General features: G+C 45.7%; 1 protein-coding gene across 2 annotated transcripts in view; it reads left to right on the top strand.

Annotated features, from left to right (window-relative positions):
- Window positions 1–24,371, top strand: part of brun (trafficking protein particle complex subunit brun) — a 461,018-nt gene that overhangs the window by 115,894 nt on the left and 320,753 nt on the right. For both annotated transcript variants that reach the window (XM_075865888.1, XM_037419219.2), the window contains exon 7: window positions 15,204–15,275. In XM_075865888.1, the coding sequence (XP_075722003.1) occupies window positions 15,204–15,275 (72 nt within the window). The remainder of the gene's footprint in view (window positions 1–15,203; window positions 15,276–24,371) is intronic.

Genomic DNA, 24,371 nt, shown 5'->3' with positions numbered 1-24,371 from the left:
AGTTCCTGGACAGCAATCTGATCCGCCAGGTAACTTCGGCATCATTCCACCCATCTACGAATGGCCAGGCAGAAAGGATGGTACGCACTACCAAGGAAGGCTTATCTCGCATCATCCAGGGGAACTGGGCACGGCGCCTGGCAGATTTCACACTGCAGCAGCACGTAACCCCACACACGACTACGGGGCGATCCCCGGCCGAGCTCCTGATGGGCCGCAAGTTGTCAACGATGTTGGACCGCCTGCACCCTGATCGGGCCCCAGAGAAGTCCACACGGTTGGCAGATTCCCCGTCCAAACCACGCACGTTTCAGCCTGAAGACCCTGTCTTCGCACGTAACTATGCTCAGGGGCCTCTGTGGATTCCAGCAGTGATCTTCGTGCAACCGGACCAATATCTTATGAGGTCACGGCCCCTGATGGTCGAGTACTGCGCGGCATGTGGACCAACTCCGTCGCCGGACGGTCGGGCCTACCCAAACGGCGGGTGCAGAACTGGAAAGACCGCAGCCTGAGACCGATGTCAACGTCTACACCTGAAGGCTCGAGTTCTGTCCCGGTGGCCCCTGAGGGCTCGAGTTCGGCCCCTGTGGAGCCAGACGCACCGGGGGAGCAGCTGACTCCTGTGGTTAGCAGTGTGCCCCCACAAGAGGGCGGAACCGTTCCACTGACTGTCCCAGTAGAGGCAAATGACGAGCCTTTAGTGCCACCACTGTGCTTTCGTCGCTCGCAGCGTGCTCGGGGAACCCCGCACCATCTAAGAGACTACGTACTGGCCCTGGCTGACTGCTGAGTTCAAACTTGGAGGGGAGGGGTGTTGTGTAGTGTGACTGTGGCCGCTAGGCTTGGCAGCAACAGGAAAGACAGCTACGAACATGTGATGTGTGGCCGCTCCACCTGGCGGCGTTGAAGTGGTTCTGAGTTGTTTTTGATACGCATGTGGTCAGTTGGTGTTTGCCGGCGGAGTGTGGCCTGGCGTAAATAAACGTTCGTGTTCCTCAACCCACAACATGTAACAACATGGGTGACGCCGGCGTATGTAGGCGAGACAGTTTCTCAGAAGGTCTGGGGCCTCGCGACGGTGTCGGTGTAACTTAGGGGAACAGCAACAGAAATCGGTGGGGGTGGCCTGGCGACAACTTGGGCGTAGCTGAGTGGCGCAGATGCAGGAGGCGGCTTGTGGTATTCAGGGACGACCTCCGCGATTTCCTGCTGAATGGCTCGGCGTAGCGGAGGTAGAAGTGTACTTGATGGCTGTTGAGCATGTTGTGGGGAAGCAAAAGCCAGTAAAGAGACCTGGCGGGCAACTTCCTCACGCACGAACGACTTGATTTCGGCGAGCAAGGTTGCGTGGTCAGGAACTGCTGACAAGGCCGAGAGATCAGCATCATGTGGTGGCGGTCGACAGGTCATCAAGCGCTGCCGCCGCAGCTCGTCGTAACTTTGGCATAACGTAATGACTTCTGCCACAGTGCGGGGGTTCTTTGCCAGAAGCATGGTGAAGGCATCGTCGGCGATGCCTTTTAGAACATGCGTGATTTTGTCAGCTTCTGACATGTTCAGGTGGACTTTCTTGCACAAGTCAAGGATGTCCTCGATATAACTTGTGAAGGACTCACCGGTCTGCTGGGCTCGTTCACGTAAACGCTGTTCAGCTTGCAGCTTACGAATGGCCGGACGGCCGAACACGTCGACGACTGCGGTTTTAAAAACGGACCAAGTCGGGAAATCGGATGCGTGGTTGTTGTACCACATGCCGGCCACACCCGCGAGGTAGAAAAATAGGTTGCCGGGTTTACCTGCCTCGTCCCAATGATTGGGGACACTGACGCGTTTGTACATGGCCAGCCAGTCCTCGACGTCGGTGCCATCCGCGCCGGTGAAGACAGGAGGGTCGCAAATGCGGGGGACACCGGGACATGGCGTCGGCGTAAAAGGAAGCGTTTGCTGGGCAGCGTCTTGGTGCATGGTTGCAGGCACTGTACGGGATCGAAGCTCCAAGGGCATCGAATTCGGACTGAAGGTGTTTGAAGGGCACAGCACTCTCCACCAAATTGTTAAGAGGTTTATTGGCGGACACTTCGCGATGATTCACGACAGGGACAGTCAATGCGGGGACCGACTTTCTGCACGAGCTGTTCTTCTTCTATGAAAAGGGAGACCCACTAGAAGGCGCTGGAGAGGACGACCCACTGTTCAAAGGCTTTACCACAGATCAAATGAAAAAAAAAAATGCTTTCAAAGCAGGGTATCCCATGATCAGGGTTCATACAGGTCCTTGAAATCCTTGAAAACCATTAAATTTGAAAAATATATTTTCAAGGCCCTTGAAAGTCCTGGAATTTTTGACATTCTTGAAAATCCTTAAATTTCCTGAGCAGTGCACCCTCATATCGACATCACGACTTCCTAAACGTGGTACATCGGTGTATTAAACCTGTCAAACTTTCCATTTCTGAAGCAGTAGTGCGGCGTGGTGCCCATGATCCCATTTCGCAAATGTACTTGTAAAAAAAAGGGTGAAGCAGTGAATGTTATAGCAAGAACTTAGAATGCCACAAATAGGGCAAGCAACCCCATATGTGCAACGCGCCGCTCAAGCATGAAGGACGCACGTAAAGAAAGCACACAGGACCAGTGCTGGTGAACGACTGTCACAGCTCGACACTGGAAGCGTGCTGCTTAAACAAACCAAAAAGGGTGCTAGAAAAGAACACACATGTAATTTAGACAGTGTAAATTAACCACTGTCACAGTTATTACCTCTTGGTTGTTGAGCAACTTGCTGCGAGTGTCAACTGTGCACAAGCTGACACTCTTGATGAGGTGGTGCCATGAAATTTCAAGGCTATAGCAAGCAGCGTGTGGGTTTAAGAATTTATTGTTATGTTTAGGAATGGGTTTATTCCGCTGTGACGTACTGGTAGACTCGAAGGTGTCGTGCACCGGAGTCTTTTCTAATCTTTTCTAATCTCCCTGTTCCCCACGACCCAGAGGCTCATGTGCTAATCACATATGCAGTAACATTTCTATTCGAGTAGTTGAGGCCCATCGGGCAAGTTAGTCTCTCTGGGAATAAAGCGCTTCAAATGTGTTATATAGACGAGTTCAGTCTTTGCAGACCGTTGGCTATTTGAATGAAGACGTGCTATGCGGTAAGTGAATAGCTTATACGGTCTAGAACAACATAACGTCCCGCATAGTGCGCCTGCAGTTTTTCACGCAACCCAAGTTTCCTAGTCGGCGTCCACAGCAACACAAGGTCTCCACGATTATGCGTCACGAGTCGACGTTGACGGTCAGAACATGTCTTCGAGCGATTTTGCGAAGCAAGAGTGCCAGGGAAGCAAGACGTCGGGCTTCTTCTGCACGGCAGACGATCTCAAATATACCGGAATCATGGTGGTCCCAAAACGGGAAGAAGGTATCGAGGGTATGAGGAGGCGAACGAGCATACCAAAGAAAGAACGGACTGTAGCCGGTAGTTTCATGCTGTGCGGTGTTAAATGCGTAAGTGATGAAAGATAGCACGCCGTCCCAGTTCTTGTGATCTGCTGCAACATGCATAGATGGCATGTTCGTGAGAGTCTTGTTAGTTCGTTCCATCAGTTGTTTGTTGGGGATGATATGGCGTTGAGTGCCAAAAGCTTGAAGCGCATAGACGAAGCATCTCTTTCACCACGTCTGCAGTCAATTGTCGCCCACGATCACTGATAACACTTTTAGGAGGCCCATGTCGTAGAGCCACAAAACGCAGCATGAATAAACACACGTCAGCTGCAGTTGCCAATGGTATAGCAGCTGTCTCGCAGTACCGTGTTAAATGATCGGTACTCACGGCTATCCAGAAATTGCCATTAGAAGACCGTGGAAAGGGCCCTAGAAGGTCAATCCCAACTTGCTGGAATGGAGTTCTAGGGGGTGGAATAGGATGTAGTCACTCTAGAGGAGCACTGGTAGGGTGTTTGCGACATTGGCACTGGTTGCAACTAGAGACGTACTGTTCCGTCGTCTGGTGCATTTTTGCCCAGTAAATTCTTTCCTAAGGCGGCAAAGAGTTTTTGCTGTGCCTAGATGGCCGGATGTTGGGTCATCATGCGTAGCCTGTAAGATGGAAGCGCTAAGACTCTTCGAAACCACGAGCAGATATCGTGAGCCGGTCGTAGCATAGTTCTTTCTTTACACTAGCCCATCATGGATGAAGAAGTGAGTCGCCGATAATCTTGACTCGGTAGGAAGGAGCTGCTGTATGGTGTGGTCCCTCTACTGCTCAGTCTTGAAGGCATCGGTATCAGGAAATGGCAGGTCCAATGCTGCGATGTAGGTGTCGAAGTTGTCCGCGTCAGAGTCCATCCATGGAAGCGGTAGTCGCGAAAATCAATCTGCAGCAGCGTGACGACGACCACTTTTATAGGCAACTGTAAAGCAGTATTCGTGCAGACGGAGTGCCCAATGCGCTAGTCGACCAGATGGGCCACGCAGATTGACAAACCAGCAGAGAGAATCATTATCTGTCATGATGGTAAAGGGGCATCCATACAGGTAGGACCAGAAGCGCTGCAGTGCAAAGACTGCTTACTGCGAGGCATTCTTGCTCTGTGACGATGTAGTTACGCTCGGACTTGCTTAGCGAGTGACTTGCATACACTACGACATGTTCTTTGGTATGCAAGCTTTGAATCAACAAGGCGCCTACATCGACACCACTAGCGTCTGTATGGAATTCTGTTGGAGCCAGAGGATCGAAGTGTCGAAGAAAAGGATGGGATGTCAAAAAGAACTTTAACTCAGAAAGATTGGACGCACATTCCGTGTTCCAGTCAAATGGCACACCTATTTGAAGTAGGCACGTGAGTGGGTGCGCGATATTGGAAAATCCAGGAATGAATCGACGGTAGTATGAGCAGAGGCCCAAAAAAGCTGCATAGTTCTTTTGCTGAGTGTGGTTGCTTGAGCGGATTCACTGTGGCCATCTTCTCGGGATCCAGTCGTATGCATTCTTTGTTCACCAAGTGTCCAAGGACGAGTGTTTGACACTCTCAGAAATGACATTTCTTTGAGTTGAGCACCAACGTGTTTTGCTTAGGCAGTTCAGCAGGAGATCGAGGCATGTGTAGTGCTCACAGAAAGTGCGCCCAAAAATCACTACATCGTCTAGATAACACATGCATACCTTCCACTTCGAACCACGCAGAATGTTGTCCATGAAGCGCTCAAAAGTTGCAGGTGCATTGCATAATCCGAACGGCATCACATTGAGTTCAAAATGTCCATCTGGTGTAACAAATGCCGTTTTCTCTTTGTCTTCCTCATGCATTGGAATCTGCCAATACCCTGACCTCAAATCAACAGACAAAAAGTAGGAAGCTGATGATAAACAATCTATAGCATAATCAATGCGTGGTAGTGGTATACGTCCTTCTTTTTGATGGCGTTGCGCTGGTAGTCGACGCAAAATCGCCATGTTCCATCTTTCTTCTTGACCAAACTTACGGGAGCCGCCTACGGACTACATGATTCTTGAATTACATTCTTCTTTAGCATCTCGCCAACCTGTTAGTTTATCACTGCGCGCTACGAAGACGATACCCGGTATGGTTTTTGATGGAGAGGTCTGTGGTATCCGGTATCTATGCGGTGCTTGATACAAGAAGCAGGGAATGACAGTGGAGCCTGTAGCTGTGTGAAGTTGAAAAGACTAGCATGTTTGCGCAGAATGCTCGCCAGGTCATTACGCTCGTTGGTGCCTAGAGACTGTCCATCATTGTCATTTGGAAGTATCCCTGGCGTGCAGATGATCGGAATCTGGCTTATTCGAAGAATCACTGCTCTCTGCAAGGATGGCGAGAGACGACACTTGATGTTGACGAATCTTAGCAAGTGGTAGACCCTCTGGCAGTATCGAAGGTTCATTGGAGCTGTTGATCATCCACAAACCAGTATGCCCTTGCACAACCGACAACGTACAATAGGGTATTAGAACATTTTTCTTTATGCAGCTGAGGTGAATGGGCTTTTTGGTGGCATCAAATGTCGTCTCGGTTGCAGGGGAACTGACGACAGAAACACTCTTGGCAGACAAAAGTGGTACAGTTGTGTCCATGGACATGCAAAGGGTGCTTTCCTGACTAGGCGGGTTTTCCATAAACGCTACTGGAACATTTAAATCTACTGTAATTTCTCCTGTGCGGCAATAGTCAGTGGCACCACGAAGCTTCAGGAAATCAAGTCCTAGAATTACATCATGCATTGAATGAAAGAACAGCAAAATCAGAAATAAATTTCTGGCACCCCAAACTAACAGTCACTGTGCAGATACCAACAGGTTGTAAGACATCTCCGTTCACTCCACGAAACGTGTCGGCATGGTCCAAAAGGAACATGATCTTTCCTCCAAGAAGGAATTTTAATGCTAGACTCATCACTGATATGGTTGCACCTGTGTCCACTGAAGCCATTGTTGAGACACCATTGAGTAGCACACGAACCTTATTTCTAAACATGAAAATTAAAGGAGATATTTCGGTGGAAATCAAAGACTGTCCAGCGACCTCTTTTTCAACGATCGCGCCGCTTAGTTTTCCCGAGGAGGCGAAGGGTAGCGGTACCTAGGGGACGATGACCGATTTGAGTGAGGGGCTGGCGGGGGTGCCAGACTGCGATCAGAGGCCAGAGAACGTTTTCGCAGCAGCCTTGTTATCTCGTTAGATTTATTTATTTTTATTTATTTATTAGAATACCCTCAGGGCCCGTAGGGCATTACAGAGGGGTGGGTACAACATTTTATAACACACAAGAAAAAAAGACAAAGAAAAGAAACAAGTGTCAGATGCGCAAATCACGAAGGCAACATAAATCAACTAAAATGTATAAGTAAGAATTCAAGCACATACAAGACAAAGATAGATAATGGAAACTGCGTATAGTTACAAACATTGCTGATAAATTGCAGTCTTGAATAACAAAGGGTCTGTTATTGTTACAACGGAAGAGAAAAGGTGGTTCCAATCGGCGGCTGTTTTCGGTAAGAAGGCTGCTGAAAAGAATTTGGTGCGGCAAAACGGGATGGCAACCTTATGCTGGTGATCAATGTGCGATGAGTGGTATGACGGTTGTGAAATGAGGTCTCGCTTCATTGATGGATTGTGAAAAAATATCTTATGAAAAAAATGCAGTCGAACCAGTTTCCTCCGGACAGTTAAATTGGGCAGGTCAAGGTTAGATTTCATTTCTGATATGCTAGCAGTACGGGAATAATTAGAACAAATGAAACGAGCTGAGCGGTTCTGAACAGATTCTAACGCATTGATTAAATTTTGCTGCACGGGATCCCATATAGCGGACGCGTACTCAAGCTTTGGGCGAATTAGTGATCGGTGTAGTAGAATTTTGAGGGACAGCGGAGCGCGAGAAAAGTTGTGGCGTAAGTATCCTAGCGTTCGGTTAGCGTTATTACAGATGTAGGTAACATGCGTGTGCCAAGATAGATTGTTGGTAATGTAAACGCCGAGGTACTTATATGAAGAGACATGCTGGAGGGGAACTGCGTTAATTCTGTAGGTACAGGGGGGAGAAATAGATCGCCGGGTTATTGACATGCATTTAGATTTGTTAGAGTTGAGAGTCATAAGCCATTTATTGCACCAGGTTGAGACAGTGTCAAGGTCTGACTGTAGAAATTGGTTATCTGATTCATTGTTTATTTCGCGGTAAATTACACAATCGTCTGCAAATAGCCTTATAGTGGAGTTAATGCTGTCGGGGAGATCATTAATATATATAAGGAAAAGTAAAGGGCCTAATACGGAACCTTGGGGTACGCCGGATGTTACTTTAGAAAGAGGTGAGTTATAGTCATTAGTTGTTACAAACTGAGTGCGATTAGTCAGAAAGCATTCAATCCATTTAAGAATGTTCGGGTCAATGTTTAAGGCACTAATTTTCAAGAGGAGTAATTGGTGAGGTACTTTATCGAAAGCTTTTTGAAAGTCAAGAAAAATGCAATGCACAAGTGAGCCGTGATCTAAAGCCGATGCTATGTCATTAGTAAAATAAAGAAGTTGGGTTTCACATGAGTAACTTTTTCGGAATCCGTGCTGGTAGGGAGTAAAAAAAGAGTTTGATTCTCGGAATGAGACAAGGTTGGAGTAAATTATATGTTCTAACATTTTACAAGGAACACTGGTTAGGGAAATTGGTCTGTAATTGAGAGGAGACTGTGTGTTACCAGACTTGTGCAGAGGGACCACCTTCCCCACTTTCCAGTCAAGCGGCAAAGTGGAGGTCTGAATAGATTGCGAAAAGATTAGGGACAAGTAAATTGATGAATACAATGCAGTGTTTTTTAGAAACTTTGAGTTGATTTCATCTACGCCACAAGAAGAGGATAACTTAAGCTTGTGAATTAAATTTTGCACTCCAACGGCATCAACGGTAACAGGATACATGGGTAAAAAATCACGACTAGGCATTTGTGGCAACGCAGAAGCAGAACAACTTGAAAAATAAGTAACAAAAAAAACATTTAATGCAATGCAACACTCTTCACAGCGAACTGGCTGCCCGTCTGAGTTCGTAAGCGAAATGTTTTTCTTTTCCCTAGGTTTAACAGTTTTCTAAAACTTAGAAGGGTTGGTTACCAGAATTGAGAGAAGGGTATTATTAAGAAAAACGCGCTTGGCTTCCTTGATAGCTGCTCTGTATTCGGAAAGGACAGATTTGTACACGTGCCAACGGGCAAACGAACTAGTCTGCTTTGCCTGACGGAATAACCGTTTCTTTTTATTCCACAATTTTTTTATGTCAGTTGAGAACCAAGGGGGGCGTTGGCGACCCTTGATAACGTATGTGGGAATGTATCGCGTGATTAAAGATTCAACTTTCATTTTGAACAAGTTCCAGTTTTGTTGAACACTGCGATCAAAGAAGCCATTAGCAAAGCTCTCAAAATTCGATTCGAGTTCACTGTTGATTGAGTCATAATCGCCGCGTGAGTAGTCTCTTATTGTTTTCCGATTGTTAGACCGACGCCTTAAAGAACCTGTTAGCTTAAAGAACCTGTTAGATTGAAGTGCACGAAACAATGGTCACTTATGCCTGGGATATATGAAATAGAATGGACAAGGTCTGGTACAGTGGTGAGAATCAGATCAAGAACATTTGATGAAGTGGGGCCCATTCTTGTTGGCTGCGTTACGAGTTGGGTAAGGTTAAAGTCTTCGCACAGTTCCACGAATTGTAAACTGTCGGCTGAAAGTGAGCCTAATGAACAAGAAGGAAGTGACCAGTTTATTTTCGGGTAGTTAAAATCGCCTAGAAGAAAAACAGGTGTATGCGGGTGGCTTTTGACAATATCATTCAAAGCATCATGCAGTTGCTCGCAAAACACTGGCGTCGCACTCGGAGGGCGGTAACAGCCACAAATTATGACATTTTGATAGTTGACATGGAGGGAAACACAGACAAATTCTAAAGGTGATGCTATTACTACTTGGCTAGAAACTATATAATCAGCTACGGCTATAAGTACACCACCTCCTGGCGATTCTTCTCTATCACATCTGTAAATGGTATAATTATTTTCACAATCGAACAGCTCTACACTTGCAATGTTAGGGGTAAGCCAGGTTTCCGTTAACACTACAACATCGGCGGCGCAGTCATCAAAAATTGAAGATAATGCATCCCGTTTGTTAAGAACACTTCGTACGTTAGAATATAAAACTGAGTAGTTACGATAAGCGGCCGAGGGGTGAACTTTGTTAGGATAAGAGCATATCTTCGTTGGCATGTGTAGCGGAGGACGAAGCTTCTGATGAGTTCTGCGCATGTGTGTGCGGCTCACAAACGCTGTCAGTCACCGGAGAGTACACAAAGCACTTTTTGTTGATGTAAAGCTTATTGTACTTGACGGTATACTTCTCGCCACTCGCCTTGCCGAATTCAAAAAGCTTCTTGCTCACGCTTCTTGTTGCGCGGCAGAAATCCTCGCTGATTGACACATGAGACTCGCGAAAACTACTTCTAGACTGCAGTATGCTTTCTCGGAACTTAAAAGAAGCAAATTTTACGATCACTAGTCGAGATTTGCCAACTACGAATCTGCCTAGCCTGTGCGCGCGGGATATGCGGTCGTCGCTACTTCCCAAGTTTAGCTTCAGAGCTTCATTGAGGATTTGGCAAACTTTTTCTTCTGATTGTGCCCACGTTTCCGAATCGCAATCTTCTATTCCATAAAAAATGCCTTTCCAGGGAACGTTGGTGCTTGTGCAAAGCTGGATAGGTGGGGTCTCGGTGCGCGGTCGTACTTCGACGGCTGCCGGTAGTTGCAGTACCTGGCAATGTGGCCTTTGACGCCACAGTTCTAGCAGACGGGCAGAGGTCGCTCGCTGAACCACTGCTGAGACCACTCCGCTGTGTAGTGTCACTTAACCGAACGGAGTGGAGCAGCCTGTGAACGGGAACTGCCCGCCTCTGTGGGGCGGGGCCGGGACGAAGGCATTGGTCATACCTCTTCTCAGACGCGAACGGCGCCGGGTAGTAGGATGAACAGGTAGGCGGATGATGGATGGTGTCGTCGACCAGTATGTCTTGTCACTGTAGCTCTTCACGCACTATTGCCCGGATAGTAGCAGCAAGGTGGGCGGGTGGGCTCACGTCAATGCTGGCGACCGTTGTTACATTTGCCAGCCTGACGAATTTCGGGGCAACACGGCGGGTCTTCAGCTTCTCAAAAGTTCAGCAGTGACGTTGGACAGTGGAGACGAAGGTGAGGTCTTCTCTGCCTATCAAAAAGTTTTATCCGTCCTCTGCTATACCCTTCAGAAGGTGTCCGACTATGTCCTCTTCAGACATATACGGGTCTATGATCTTGCAGAGCATCAGAACCTCCTCTGTGTAGGTGGTACACGTTTCTCTAGGAGTCTGAGCTATTGAGCCAAAGTGTGCTCCACGCTTTTCATTTTCAAATCAAAGTCGCTGAAGCATTTTGTAGTATCGGGCGTCGAACGCGACGCATGGAGAACGCAGTGCACGGTGCCGAAGCGCCGGCTGTCAAGAAGTATACAGCAGTCGGTGGCCAAGCCAGAGCTCCTTTTTATATACACAAGCATCACTATATGTACATATTACAATGCCCCCTAGGGGCCAGCCAAATGGTTCCGAAACTGAAACCGAAACCCTGACACCACATTATCTCCTCCTTAAACTGAAGATGATGTGGGTTACTCCATGCAACCAATGCACAATATTAGATTGCACAGAATACTCAGAAAAGCAAGAAAATGTACAACATAACAGTGTGAAGATATGTACAGCAAACACACGAAAATGCAAAGGTGATGCACACTTAAGAAGGAATAGCATCATCACATCATCTCCCCCTTGAATAGAAAGCATGGAGGGGCTAACACGTAACCCAAGCACACGCTGCTAGCACAATGGAGGATGTACAGCAAGCACACTATCAAACTAAGCAAATTACATGAAAGCAAAGCACAGTGCGAAATATACCGCCCATCATCCCCTCTTTCAAGAGAGGATGTCCGCTTAGTCACTGCTATTTTTAAGTGTACGGCGCCGGCGCCTGTAGCGCTGCCATTTCAACAACAGGCACCTGAACTGTCAGCACCCACAGCAGTCTGGTAAAGTGAACAAATAGGCCCATGAGCTCTGTATCCAGGGTACTTTTGGCATAGTTGGGGCCAGAACAGACTGGTAACAACGCTCCGATGAAGCATGGCTCGACGCTACCGATGCGGAACCCGCGCCGAGAGGAGGAACAGTCACGGTCGGGGTAGACCCGACCAGCGGAAGCACCTCGGCAGCACGTAGAATAGGGACTGACTCTGGAATCACCACTCAAACGCTTGGTGGATGCACCTCTGGTGGATACTGAATAGAAACAGTCTCCCGAAGATGATCACCAGTCTGAAGTACAGCCGGAGCAGGAGGAGGAGCATGCAGAATGAGAGCAAGCACAAGCGAAGGATGGACAGCCGATGCAGGAAGAGTATGATCAGCAGCGGCAGACCGGATCCGAACAGCCATCCTCGCAACAGCACTCCCAGTCGAATCAGGTGGAACCATGGTACGCTCAACTGCCGGCAACACTGCAGGAGCAGGCGCCTCAGGAGCCGACCAGCTGGGATGCTAACAGGTGCAGTACAAGCGAGCATGCTCTCAGTTCGAGCAGGGATTGTCCTTGCATATGAAGTTGAAGTATGGCCTGGTAGAATTTGCGAAATTTCCGCAGACCTTGGAGGGGCTGATCGCACAGCAGGGTTGGTAGTATAACGCTGTAGCATTATGGGTCGAGGAAAACGAATGCGACGGCGTCGATGCTCGCGTCCCGTAATAGAGTCGGCCTGCAAAGCAGCCAGCTGCTGAAACGTGCGGTCGACGCACGTTTTAACATGTTTCAACGCTGGTTGGACTGTGAAAGCGTGCCCCATCTGAACGAATGACCTAAGCAGGTCGGGGTCACGCAGGCCGTGCAAAATTTGGTTTTGTACCATTGTCACTACTGCGGTGCCGAAATTGTAGTTGTTGGCCAACCACCGCAGCACTAGAACGAATCGGACGGAAGTCTCGTCCAGTTCTTGAACTCTCCGCCGGAATCGGGCCCGTACGCAGAAAGGGTCTTCAGGTGGCGCGAAGTATGCATCCAGAACGGCTAAGGCCTGCTGGTACGTGTCACATGTTGCACCATTTCCTGAAGCCTGGACGCCGTCAAGCAGCACCTGCTCGTCAGCAGCCTTGTAGTATGCTTGTAATTCCTCCACTCTAAGCGCATTGAGCAGCAACGCCTTCTTCGTGTCTGGTGTAACATCTGGAGCCACCGCGTCGACGTACACTTGCACGACGTGACGCCAAGTCTTCCAGGGAATCGGAGGCACGCCAGGGCATTGCAGGAATGTAGGTGGTGGGATTGCGGAGAACATGCTGCTGCCGAGACAGACCGAATGTGGAGGAAATAAAGGTGGAGCCACCCCACGGTAAAGGTCTGGACCCTGCAGTCTCGATGGTTGTGAACTGGTTATCCGCAGAACTGAAGTATCGGAGGGCTGTATCCAGGGTCCTGAACATCGTAGCACTAGTACCAAACAGTCGTATGCCCACCTAGGCCGTATGCACGCGGATCCCATCTTCGTTGCCGAAATGTAGTATCATGCGTCGGATGTGACGCACGAGGAACACAGGGCACGACGCCGATGCGCTGGCCGTCAAGAAGTATGCAGCAGCCGGTAGCCAAGCAGCAACTCCAAACAGGAACAAGCAGGAACAAGCCAAGCAGCAACAAGCATCACTATATATACACATGTACAACGCCCCCTAGGCGCCAGCCCACTCATTTCAAAACCGGGAACCCAAACCCCATCACCGCACATTTCTTCAATTCTTCAGTGAAACAATTCCCTGTTGTTAAGGAATCTTCGTGGTTTTCATACCACATCAGGGTAGTTTCTGTGAGAAATAGCATGACATTTTCCAGTTGGTCACTAGGATCCCAGCAGTTGTACCGGCTTAGCATTTCGTAATGTGTCAGCCACGCATCCACATTTTCTCCTGCTCTTCCCGCGAATAGGCGGGGTTCCATATAGTGATATTGAGTTGCAGCCGGCACTGACCTTTGGGTGGTTGAGAAGCCGTGACCTTCGCTCTCGGGCCATGGCAGTTGTCGGTGGCAGACCAGCAAAACAGCGGTTTCGGTGAAGTTAAAACAGCTGTGGCTCCGTGGTTCGTCGCCGTGCTGTACCCAGCACCTCCACCACTCTGTTAGGCTTAGGAATGAACTTATTCCGCTGTGATGTACTGGTAGACTCGAAGGCGTCGTGCAAGGAAGGCCTATCTCTCTAATCTCCTTGTTCCCCACTACCCAGAGGCTCATACCCAAATCACATATGCAGTAACAATATTTTAAGTCACTTCGCAAGTGTACCTAAATGCTCATTCTCCTAATCGAGGCCCATCGCGCGCGCATCCAGTGGTAGCGTAGCTCTATAGGAAGGGCAATGAAAGTTCTAGTGATGCCACACCAAATTTGTAGTCACGTGATTGACCTTTGGACCCCCCCCCCCCCCCCTTGGTACATACCGACAAAGCATGGCGGCTGCTGCAGATAGCGGCGAGTTTGTTTTGCAGGTGCTTGTGTGGCACATGTGTGCAAGAGCTGACCATACTCAGCATGACACGTGCAAAGCTTTGTGATCACATGACTAAATCAGCTGCACTGCTACGTACCTGCCGAACTCAGTTTCCACAAGTAATAACTGAAAATTGTCTTTATCAAAAAGGTGACAAATTATATAGCGATTGATTGATTTCAGGGGTTTAACGTCCCAAAATCATCATTTGATTATGAGAGATGCCGTAATGGAGGGCTCCGGAAATTTTCACCACCTGGGGTTCTTTAACGTGCACCCAAATCTGAGTACACGGGCCTACAACATTTCCGCTTCCATCGGAAATGCAGCCACCACAGCCGGGATTTGATCGCGCGACGTGCGGGTCAGCAGCCGAGTACCTTAGCCACTAGACCACCGTGGTGGGACAAGATTATATAGCGAGAATAAATGAATCTTGGTGCGTGTATCGTGCTTATTGGAGCTAAAATTACAGCTTGTAGCAAAGGGCATGCAAGCCACAAATATTGTGGCACGACCCTTTTAAGGCCTGACTACACAATAGCGTTGAAGCCCATCTGCGCGTAACTTTCTGACATGGCATTGTGCCCTCTCCCTATGCAGAGTTTGGGACAGGGCGGGACAAGTTATTAGGACTATGCTCTTTTTTTATAATCGTGATGTGATATTCATATATATATATTGTACGTGCATTGTATTGTATTGCATTTATTGGTCATTTTTGAAAATTTCAAGTGAAAAACTTCAACTAAGCATGCCGCTGTGAGTCATTGAAATACTTGCAGCAGGTCCTGGAAAGTCCTTGAATATCCTTGAATTTTCGATTCGAAACCTATACGAACCCCGCTAGTGGTTGTAGCTAAATTTAAACATACGCGTGAAGGAAAGAAGCATGGGGACGTTTAAATTTAGCTGCAACCACTGGACATGCCAGATTGCCAACTAGCCCAAATGCAAACCCTTCTGAGGGTCTCCCCTTGATAAATAGATTTTGCTTGTGCATCGAGTCGATTACAGTTCCTGCTTCATGTGCTATAGAGCAGTCTTGGTGTCATGCAGCGGCCCCTGGGTGCAGCGGAGTTTGTCCAGAGTGTCGTCTCTATGAACATGGCCCAATCAGATTTGGAAAAGGTACGCTTTATTCTTTATGAATCACTACTGTGCACGACATCCTCACATGACACATTCATCTGCAGTGGCTAACATTGATGATGGTAATAGCCTAAGCAATGGCTGTATGCTGTATTTGTATGTATGCTGTATTGTAGTTGCAACTAGCTAGTATATCTTTAAATGCAGTTTCTTTATTTTTAGCGTTACTCCTTCATCTATTTTTCATTCATGTACATTTGCACTACACAATCAGAAAAGGTGGTATGGTTGAGGAAAACATAATAAAGTTAATTATTTTACAGTAATCTCTGTACTGAAATTGCTTTCTATTTGTCCCTTTGGCCACTGGAATATTGAAATGCAGAGGTTTGACATACTGGTGGCAAAAATATTCTTTCCTATACAATTCTTTATTGGAGCAGTGATGTGAACTTTACGCATGTCATTTTTTTTGTATAGTTGCGTATTTATTTATTTATTTATTACAATACTGCCGGTCTGATCTTCAGACCTTAGGCAGGAGTGTGTACAAGTGAATATAAAAAAAAAGGTTACAACAAAACACTTATGAAGCATTGCAGTAATAACAACAAAAGAAGAAGAATGCAAAGAATTCATACAAGCAATGCAGCAAGATATTTAAATGAGTGAAAACATGAATACGTAAACATATGGAAGAAAAAGAGTGTTAGGATTCATGTAAAACTATGTCAGTCAGAGCTATGTCCTATGGACTGAAGGGCCTGTAGATAGGATGATAGCGACGGGCATTCCACCACAGCTGAGGGGAGGGAATTCCAATTGGTTGCAGTTCTCGGGAAAAAAGAACACTGGAAAATGTTGGTGTGATTAGAGAACTCGGTTACATTTTTAAAAAAACTATAAAGGGACTGAGTAGACTGCCATTGGGAGTCTTTTAGATATGTATACTTTTTGATACCTAAATGTCCATAATAAAGAAGGTAAAATAGTTTTATTCATTCGCGGTATCGGCGTTTTGCTAATTTTTCGAGCTCAGCTGTTTCTAGAAGAGATGTCACTGATGCCTCCCAGCTGTATTGATTAAAGATGAACCTAACTGATTTCCTCTGTATTTTTTTTTATATTGAAATGTTTATTTTTTTGTATGGATCCCAAACAGTGGCACAATATTCCAGGAGTGGCCGAATAAATGTTTTATAGGCTAATATAAGTATCCGAGTTTTTTCATCGCCTTTCTAGTTATGTAGTCAATGGAGTCATTCCATTTGAGATCGTGAGAAATGATAACTACCAGATACGTATAGTTAGTTACTACTTTCAGAGGTTCATTATCAAAACATTAAGAAAGTGTTATAGGATGCTTTTTGCAACTGATTGCTATTGCAACAGTTTTCTTTGTGTTGATGGTCATTTACCACTCTGTGCAGCATGTTTGAATTAGGTCCAAAGATTTATTTAATGTTATTGGGTCTTTGGGTGTGGTAATTTCGCGGTACATGATACAATGATCAGCAAAGAGCCTTATTTTAACGGGTATGTTCTTAACGATGTCATTGATGTATACAAGAAAAAATAAAGGACCAAAAATGGAGCCTTGCGAGATTCCAGAAACTGGAATGGCACGCGAAGTTTCGTTATCAATGGCCACGACTTGTCGTTTAGATGAGAGGTAGGCTTCTATCCAAGCCAGTAATGTGGTGTTCTTGAGTATTGGTTCTAACTTCAATAATAATTTTCGATAAGAGACTCGGTCGAATGATTTTTCGAAGTCGAGAAATATGTTGGCCTGGTTATGTCTGTCTGGGGCGGCTGCTAAGTCGTGGACTGTTTAGATGAGCTGGGTGACTGTAGAGTAATCACGGCGAAAGCCATGCTGGAAGAAACCAATTAAGCCTTTGTTTTCAAGAAAACTGGATATATGTTTAAAAGTTGTGTGCTCTAGTACCTTCGCGCATGTGTATAATAAGGGTGGGCACGAAGGACGCGGCTTGGCCATGACGCTAACCAGATCTCTGTTCTGCGTTCTGCAGGGCATTTTCCAGTTTAGCGCATCTTCAGCTGTGAGAGGCCACACGTGCTGGGAAAACGACGGCATCATCGACAAGTATCAACTTCCTCCAGATATCGCCGCCGGACAAATTCCGCTGTGGTTCCACCCTGGCAATTTGACTCCGCTGGCGACACCAATCGGCAGTTGCTGCGTGACGTCATTCGAAGAAAATGCTATAAAAGAAACGCCTCACCGATTTGCCTTTTGTGGGCACGAAGGACGCGGCTTGGCCATGACGCTAACCAGATCTCTGTTCTGCGTTCTGCAGGGCATTTTCCAGTTTAGCGCATCTTCAGCTGTGAGAGGCCACACGTGCTGGGAAAACGACGGCATCATCGACAAGTATCAACTTCCTCCAGATATCGCCGCCGGACAAATTCCGCTGTGGTTCCACCCTGGCAATTTGACTCCGCTGGCGACACCAATCGGCAGTTGCTGCGTGACGTCATTCGAAGAAAATGCTATAAAAGAAACGCCTCACCGATTTGCCTTTTGTGGGCACGAAGGACGCGGCTTGGCCATGACGCTAACCAGATCTCTGTTCTGCGTTCTGCAGGTCAGTTATAACAATTATTCTCTTCGTAGTGATTGTCGTGGTATTATTGTCCTGCCGTGCCCACGGAAGTGCCTTAACCTTGCCTATGAATGTCTTTTCGTCTGCAAGTTGCTTCTATGCGGGGACATTGAAACTAACCCAGGTCCCACGCAGAAAGAATTGTTTGAGCAGTTGCTTGAAGGTCAAACTGTAATCCGCAATGACATTGCAGAAATGAAAGCGCAATTACTTAATGTCGAAGGGCAGATCAGTAGCCTTCAGCAGATGGTCAGTCATATTGAAAAAAGGCTGTCTGAACTACCTTCATCACCGGAAGACGGAGTTCAAAATACGCTTAAATCCATAGAACACGTTATCACATTCCAGTCAAAGAAACTAACTGATCTTGAGGACAGAAACAGGCGGTCAAACATAATAATTCATGGCGTTTCTGAATGCCCCGAGGAAACGGAAGCGCTTCTTAAAGAAAAAGTTCTAACGACGATAATGCGGGATAAGATGAACGTACAATGTGAATCTATCGGCCGCATCCACAGGCTTGGACGCCTTGGCAGCAAACGCCCGGTCATTGTCTATCTTCAAAATTTCAATGAAAAGAAACTGATACTCGATAGCTGTCGCAAACTTAGAGGATCAGGCATATCTATTCAAAATGACTATTCGCAAGCGACTTTGAAGAAACGGAAGTTTCTGTGGGAAAGCGCGAAAGCAGAAAAACTACAAGGTAAGAAAGTGCACTTGCTTCATGACAAGCTAAAGGTCGATAAAGAGCTATACTTTTGGGATGAGACAAAAAACATGCGTGTCAAAATAACGAACCAGCGATCTCAGCAGTCTGACATATGACCCGTTTTCAATGAGTATGACAAGAGTTTACGTATAATCAACCTAAACGCTCGTAGTGTAATAAATAAAACAGTACCTTTGGAAGTCTCCTTACTAGAACAAGACCCCCACATTGCCGTCATAACTGAAACGTGGCTACGGACTGAAATATGTGACGAGGACGTTTTTCCACCTTGTTATCAAATATTTCGTAAGGATAGGGCTTCTAGAGGAGGCGGCGTGGCTGTCCTCATTAAAAACCCGTTAGATGCTGTTCTTTTGCAAGACATCCCCGGCCTAGAATGTTTATGCGTAAAAATCACATGCTGGGGCCATAACTTTTTGCTGTGTGCCATTTATAGGCCTCCTGATGCCACCCCTGAGTATCTGGATAAACTAGAAAAACACCTGTCTCAATTCCACAAACATAAAATACTCTTAATAGGGGACCTTAACTTACCAGGCGTTAATTGGGAACGCTTTCAATCACTTTCTGAAAACAACAATCATTTCAATAGTATACTGAGTATAATGTTAACTCACGACCTAGTGCAGATAGTGCGGGAACCAACACGTGTTCAAGGTACTTCGAAATCAGTACTGGATTTGGTTTTTTTACCCAGACAATTATCAGAGTGCACAGTTCAAGTTGTGGAAGGTATTTCTGATCATCTTCTTGTCAGTGTTTGCTTACACATTGTTGCTCCTATGAAATCAAATAATTCTGTGAAGCGTTCTTTCAAAGACTACTCACGTGCAGACGATGCATCCATAATAGAACATTTGGAAACATGTCTAACTGATTTCACCGACACTGATGTCATCTCACTTTGGTGCCGTTTCAAAGATATATGTAAATTCTGTACAGATACGTTTGTACCAACCAAACATAAACTAGTTAATAGGCAGACACCATGGATGACGCGTGAAATCATCCACCTGAAGCGAAAAATAAAGAGATTAAAAAAACAATGCATATCTATCGGCAATCTAAAAGAACTAAAAGATAACCTTGCACGTACGGTAAGCTCTTCGAAAGATCACTATTTTAAGACGGTGCTACCAAACTTTATTTCAGAAGATCCTAAAAAGTTTTGGAATTATATAAGCGAAAAAAAGAAGCCAGTGTCTCAAATTTCTATTAATGGCTCAATTGTTAATGATCCTGGTGACATCGCATGTCATTTGAATGAGTACTTCCAGAGTGTTTTTAGTAAGTCTGGTGTTTGTCCAGCCAATCACACAACATTTCATCCCTCTGATGTCAGTTTCATCTCTTACCCTGGCGTGGTTTCTATGCTATTGAACTTGAAAACGAAATCTACATGTGGTCCTGACAACCTTCCTAACATGTTTCTGAAGCGATATGCTGAGTCTATTGCAAAGTTTCTTGTTATAATTTACCGTAATTCTTTACTTCATGGTAAACTACCGGATGACTGGAGGGTAGCCAGAGTCGTTCCCATACACAAGAAAGGTGATCGATCTTTATTAGAAAATTATCGACCGATATCACTTACATCATCCTGTTGTAAACTTCTTGAGCACATTATCGCCAATCAAATTAATGAATTCTTAGATGAACATTCAGTTCTCTCTAATCATCAACATGGGTTTAGAAAAGGCTACTCGACAGTTACACAATTAGTTACCGTTATTCATTCACTCGCTTCATGTTTTGATAAAAATGGTCAAATCGATGCAATATTTCTAGATTTCAGCAAAGCCTTTGATAGGGTTCCGCATGACAAACTGATCTTAAAACTCAGAAAAATCAAACTTCCGGAAATTTTAATTACATGGATTAGGAGTTATTTGACTAATCGATCCCAGTGTGTGGAAGTTAATGGGCGGCGGTCTGGCTATCTTCCGGTTGGTTCCGGGGTTCCTCAAGGGAGTGTATTAGGGCCATTGTTGTTCTTGATATACATTAATGATATCGTTACAGTCATTGATCCTAGCATTGAAATTAGATTGTTTGCAGATGACTGCGTGTTGTTCCATGAAATCACTTCACCTAACGATCAGCACCTCCTTAACACTGCTCTTGCTAACATTTCCGAATGGTGTAACACATGGGACATGAAACTTAATATTGGTAAGACAGTATATCTTCGTTTCTCTCGCAGAAAAGCTCCACTTTCTTTTGAATATAGGCTAGGCTCATTACCATTGCATGAGGAAACGGCATACAAGTACTTAGGTGTAACTCTTACTAATACTTTGTCGTGGAATACACATATAAATAGCATTTGTTCTTCTGCATACCGCAAGTTATATTTTTTAAGACATAAGCTCAAACAGTCTCCTCCAGCTGTTAAATTACTTGCTTATAACACACTAATTAGGCCAAAACTCGAATATGCATGTGTAGTATGGGACCCCTTTACTAAATCCAACATTAATCACCTAGAAAATGTGCAAAGAAAAGCAGTCAGGTTTATTTATTCCAAATTTTCACCGTATGACTCACCCACTGAACTGATGCAGGCTAACAACATTCCATACCTTGCACTGAGACGGAAAGCTGCACGTTTGGAATTTCTTTACCTCCTTTGGAATCATAAACTAGCGATTAACCCCTCACCATATCTTTCATCTTCTACTTCAAGACTTACTCGCCACCATCATCCTAATTCTTTGACACCTTATTTTTCGAGAACAGATTTATTCAAATTTTCTTTTTTTCCCCGCACCGTAACAGACTGGAATGATTCATTGTAGCATTTAAGCGCATTGGGATCATTGCTCATTGCTAATTGCATGACTATACTTGTTTGCTCCGTTTTGTTGTTGTTTTATTCTTCCCCCACCCTGCTTGGATCTGTACAAGGTCTGCAGTATTGAATAAAGAAAGAAAGAAAGAAATTGGTCTGTATGATGACGGAGTTGATGACGCGTTTGGGTTAGGGATTGGCGTGATTTTCGCGTACTTCCAGTTGCATGGAAGATCCACATTAGACTGGGATTTCTTTAACAACAGGCATAGATATTTAGAACACCATTCAGCATATCGCTTTAAAAATGCATTTGGCATACCGTCTATGCCTGGCGATTTTTCGTCATCTAATTTTAGCAGTAGTGCTAGTATGCCTTCTTCAGATGTAGACACATTATCCATAGGTTCACTATGATCAAATTTGCTAAATTCTGGTGCACGGTTATTGTCAACAACAAACACATAACCAAAATAAGCATTAAGCACTTCGGCAATTACTGCATTATCTGTCACAGGGACACCATCGATTGATAGAGTAGGAGGATTTGTTTTCTTTGGCGAAGTGTGTCGCCAAAGTTTTTCTGGCAAAGTTTTAAAAATTTTTTAAGACGAATGTGTTCGTAAAAATCTTTGGCCTTTTTAATGCTTTTATTTAGTTGTTCGCGAAACTCCGACATCTTTTCTGAACCACTTGAGCATGGATACCGCCTGTACTGCCTTTTCGCTTTGTTGAACTTACGTTGGTGACGTTCAATCTCTTTCGTCATCCATGGATTGTGTGTACGCTGCAAGTGTCGTTTGTGTGAAATAAACTTTTTCATGCCACACAAGTGAAAACCAGGTTTGTAAAAAAGCACCACATATGTTCAACAGTAGAAGCATCTGAATTGTTAAACGAGTTAAACAAAGAAAAAACTATCTAGAACATCCAAAATATCAACATCACTAGCACGAGAAAACGCCAGAACAATACGCTCTTTCTTTGCCAGCCTTGATCGGAATTTCACTTCGAGATTTAAGCACAGGAGCATGTGGTCTGAAAAACCTTTGAATATGTCCACTAGCGGGGCACTATCAAGAACACTGTCACTATTAATGAAGAGATCCAAAATCGATTGACTATCCCCTTGCATTTTTGCAGGCACATTTACTAGTTGTGTTAGGCCATGTAATGAAACTATGTCTACTTGTGGTTCAGTGGAGGCACAGAGTGCTTCAGGAAAACCACCATCTCAGTTAATAAGTGGAATGTGTTAAACGAGTTAAACAAAGAAAAAACTATCTAGAACATCCAAAATATCAACATCACTAGCACGAGAAAACACTAGAACAATACCGTATTTACTCGATTTTACCGCGCCCTCGATTGTAACGCGCACCCGATTTCCACCGCGAAAAAAAAACAAAAAAACGTAAAACATCGATTGCAACGCGCACCCATTTTTCTCCTGGCCTGCACGATCACACCACTCAAAAAAACGACTTCTTTCGGGAGCATCTTCCATTTAAATTTGAGGTACGGCGAAGCTTGTGCTCATCTGACGTCTAACAGAGCATTGCCGTCACTGTAGTTTTACCGAGGACCGATGTCAGCACGCGAACTTGCTTCACCCCCTTCTTCTCGACGGTTGTGGTGCCAGGCATGTCGAAGTAAAGAGGCGTCTGATCGGCATTCCCGATTTGCCCAAGCAGGTAGCCGTTGTTGCGCCGCTAGTTTAGGACGAACCTCTGAAAACTGTGAAGCTTTTCATCGTACTCCTCCGCAAAACTTTTCGCATATGCATGTTCCCCTTCGGAGGAAAAAGCCTTTCCTCTTCATAAAGTTAGTTAGCCAGCACCTGCTCGCTTTAAACTGGCTCCGCATCAGACCTTTTTCTAAGACTAATTGCATAGCCCGCACTTAGAGCAGTTCTGTCGTCACGGGCCGCTGTGCGGCTCGCTGCTCAAGCACATACTCGCCGAGCAGCTCTTTAATGTGCGGAAACCGACCCTGGTGTGGTTCACAGAAGCCTTTGCGTGAAGTTTTGCTGTCGACAATCTTCTGCTTTTGTTTCCGCCGGTCCCGCACGCACGTTTCGGGAACTCCGAACGACCGCGATGCGGCCCGATTTCCCTCCGTTTCTGCACACGCGATGACTTTTCTTTTAAAAGCGGCATCGTGGTGCACTCAAGTTTTGGGAGTCGGCCCTTCCACGCCGTCGATTCTAATGCACTACTAGATGACGAACTCCTCAGCACACGTACGAAGTGCCGCACATGGGAAAAACATAGGCAGAAATGGCCGACGCGCCATGCCGACGCACGTAGGGGGCGGCCATTTTGGATTTGCCGATGGCAACAGATTGACCGTAATTTTTTTTTTCGTACTCGATTCTAACGCGCATGCGATTCATGAACTCGCTTAACCGGAAAAAAGGTGCGCGTTAGATTCGAGTAATTACGGTACGCTCTTTCTTTGCCAGCCTTCATCGGAATTTCACTTCGAGATTTAAGCACAGGAGCATGTGGTCTGAGACACCTTTGAATATGTCCACTATCGGGGCACGATCAAGAACACTGTCACTATTAATGAAGAGATCCAAAATCGATTGACTATCCCCTTCCATTTTTGCAGGCACTTTTACTAGTTGTGTTAGGCCATGTAATGAAACTATGTCTACTAGTGGTTCAGCGGAGGCACAGAGTGCTTCAGGAAAACCACCATCTCAGTTAATAAGTGGAATGTTGAAATCTTCGGTTAGCACAAAGTTAGAAGCATGGTTCCTGCACATGAACTCACTTAGCCCTCAAAAGAAGTACCGTCGCTGTTTAGGGGGCAGTAAAATTCGGCAATTACCAAATGAAATTCTTCGAAATGAAATTTCACCAATACGCATTCAATGCTGGTAATATTTGGTAGTCGTGTAACACGCAACGAGTCCATGTACAAAATAGCAACGCCGTCACCACTGGAATCACGGACCTTGCGGTAGATACAGTATC

The sequence above is a fragment of the Rhipicephalus microplus genome, chromosome 6 (assembly GCF_043290135.1).
Source record: "Rhipicephalus microplus isolate Deutch F79 chromosome 6, USDA_Rmic, whole genome shotgun sequence".
NCBI lineage: Eukaryota > Metazoa > Arthropoda > Arachnida > Ixodida > Ixodidae > Rhipicephalus > Rhipicephalus microplus.
This window is presented reverse-complemented; position numbering and strand designations above follow the sequence as displayed.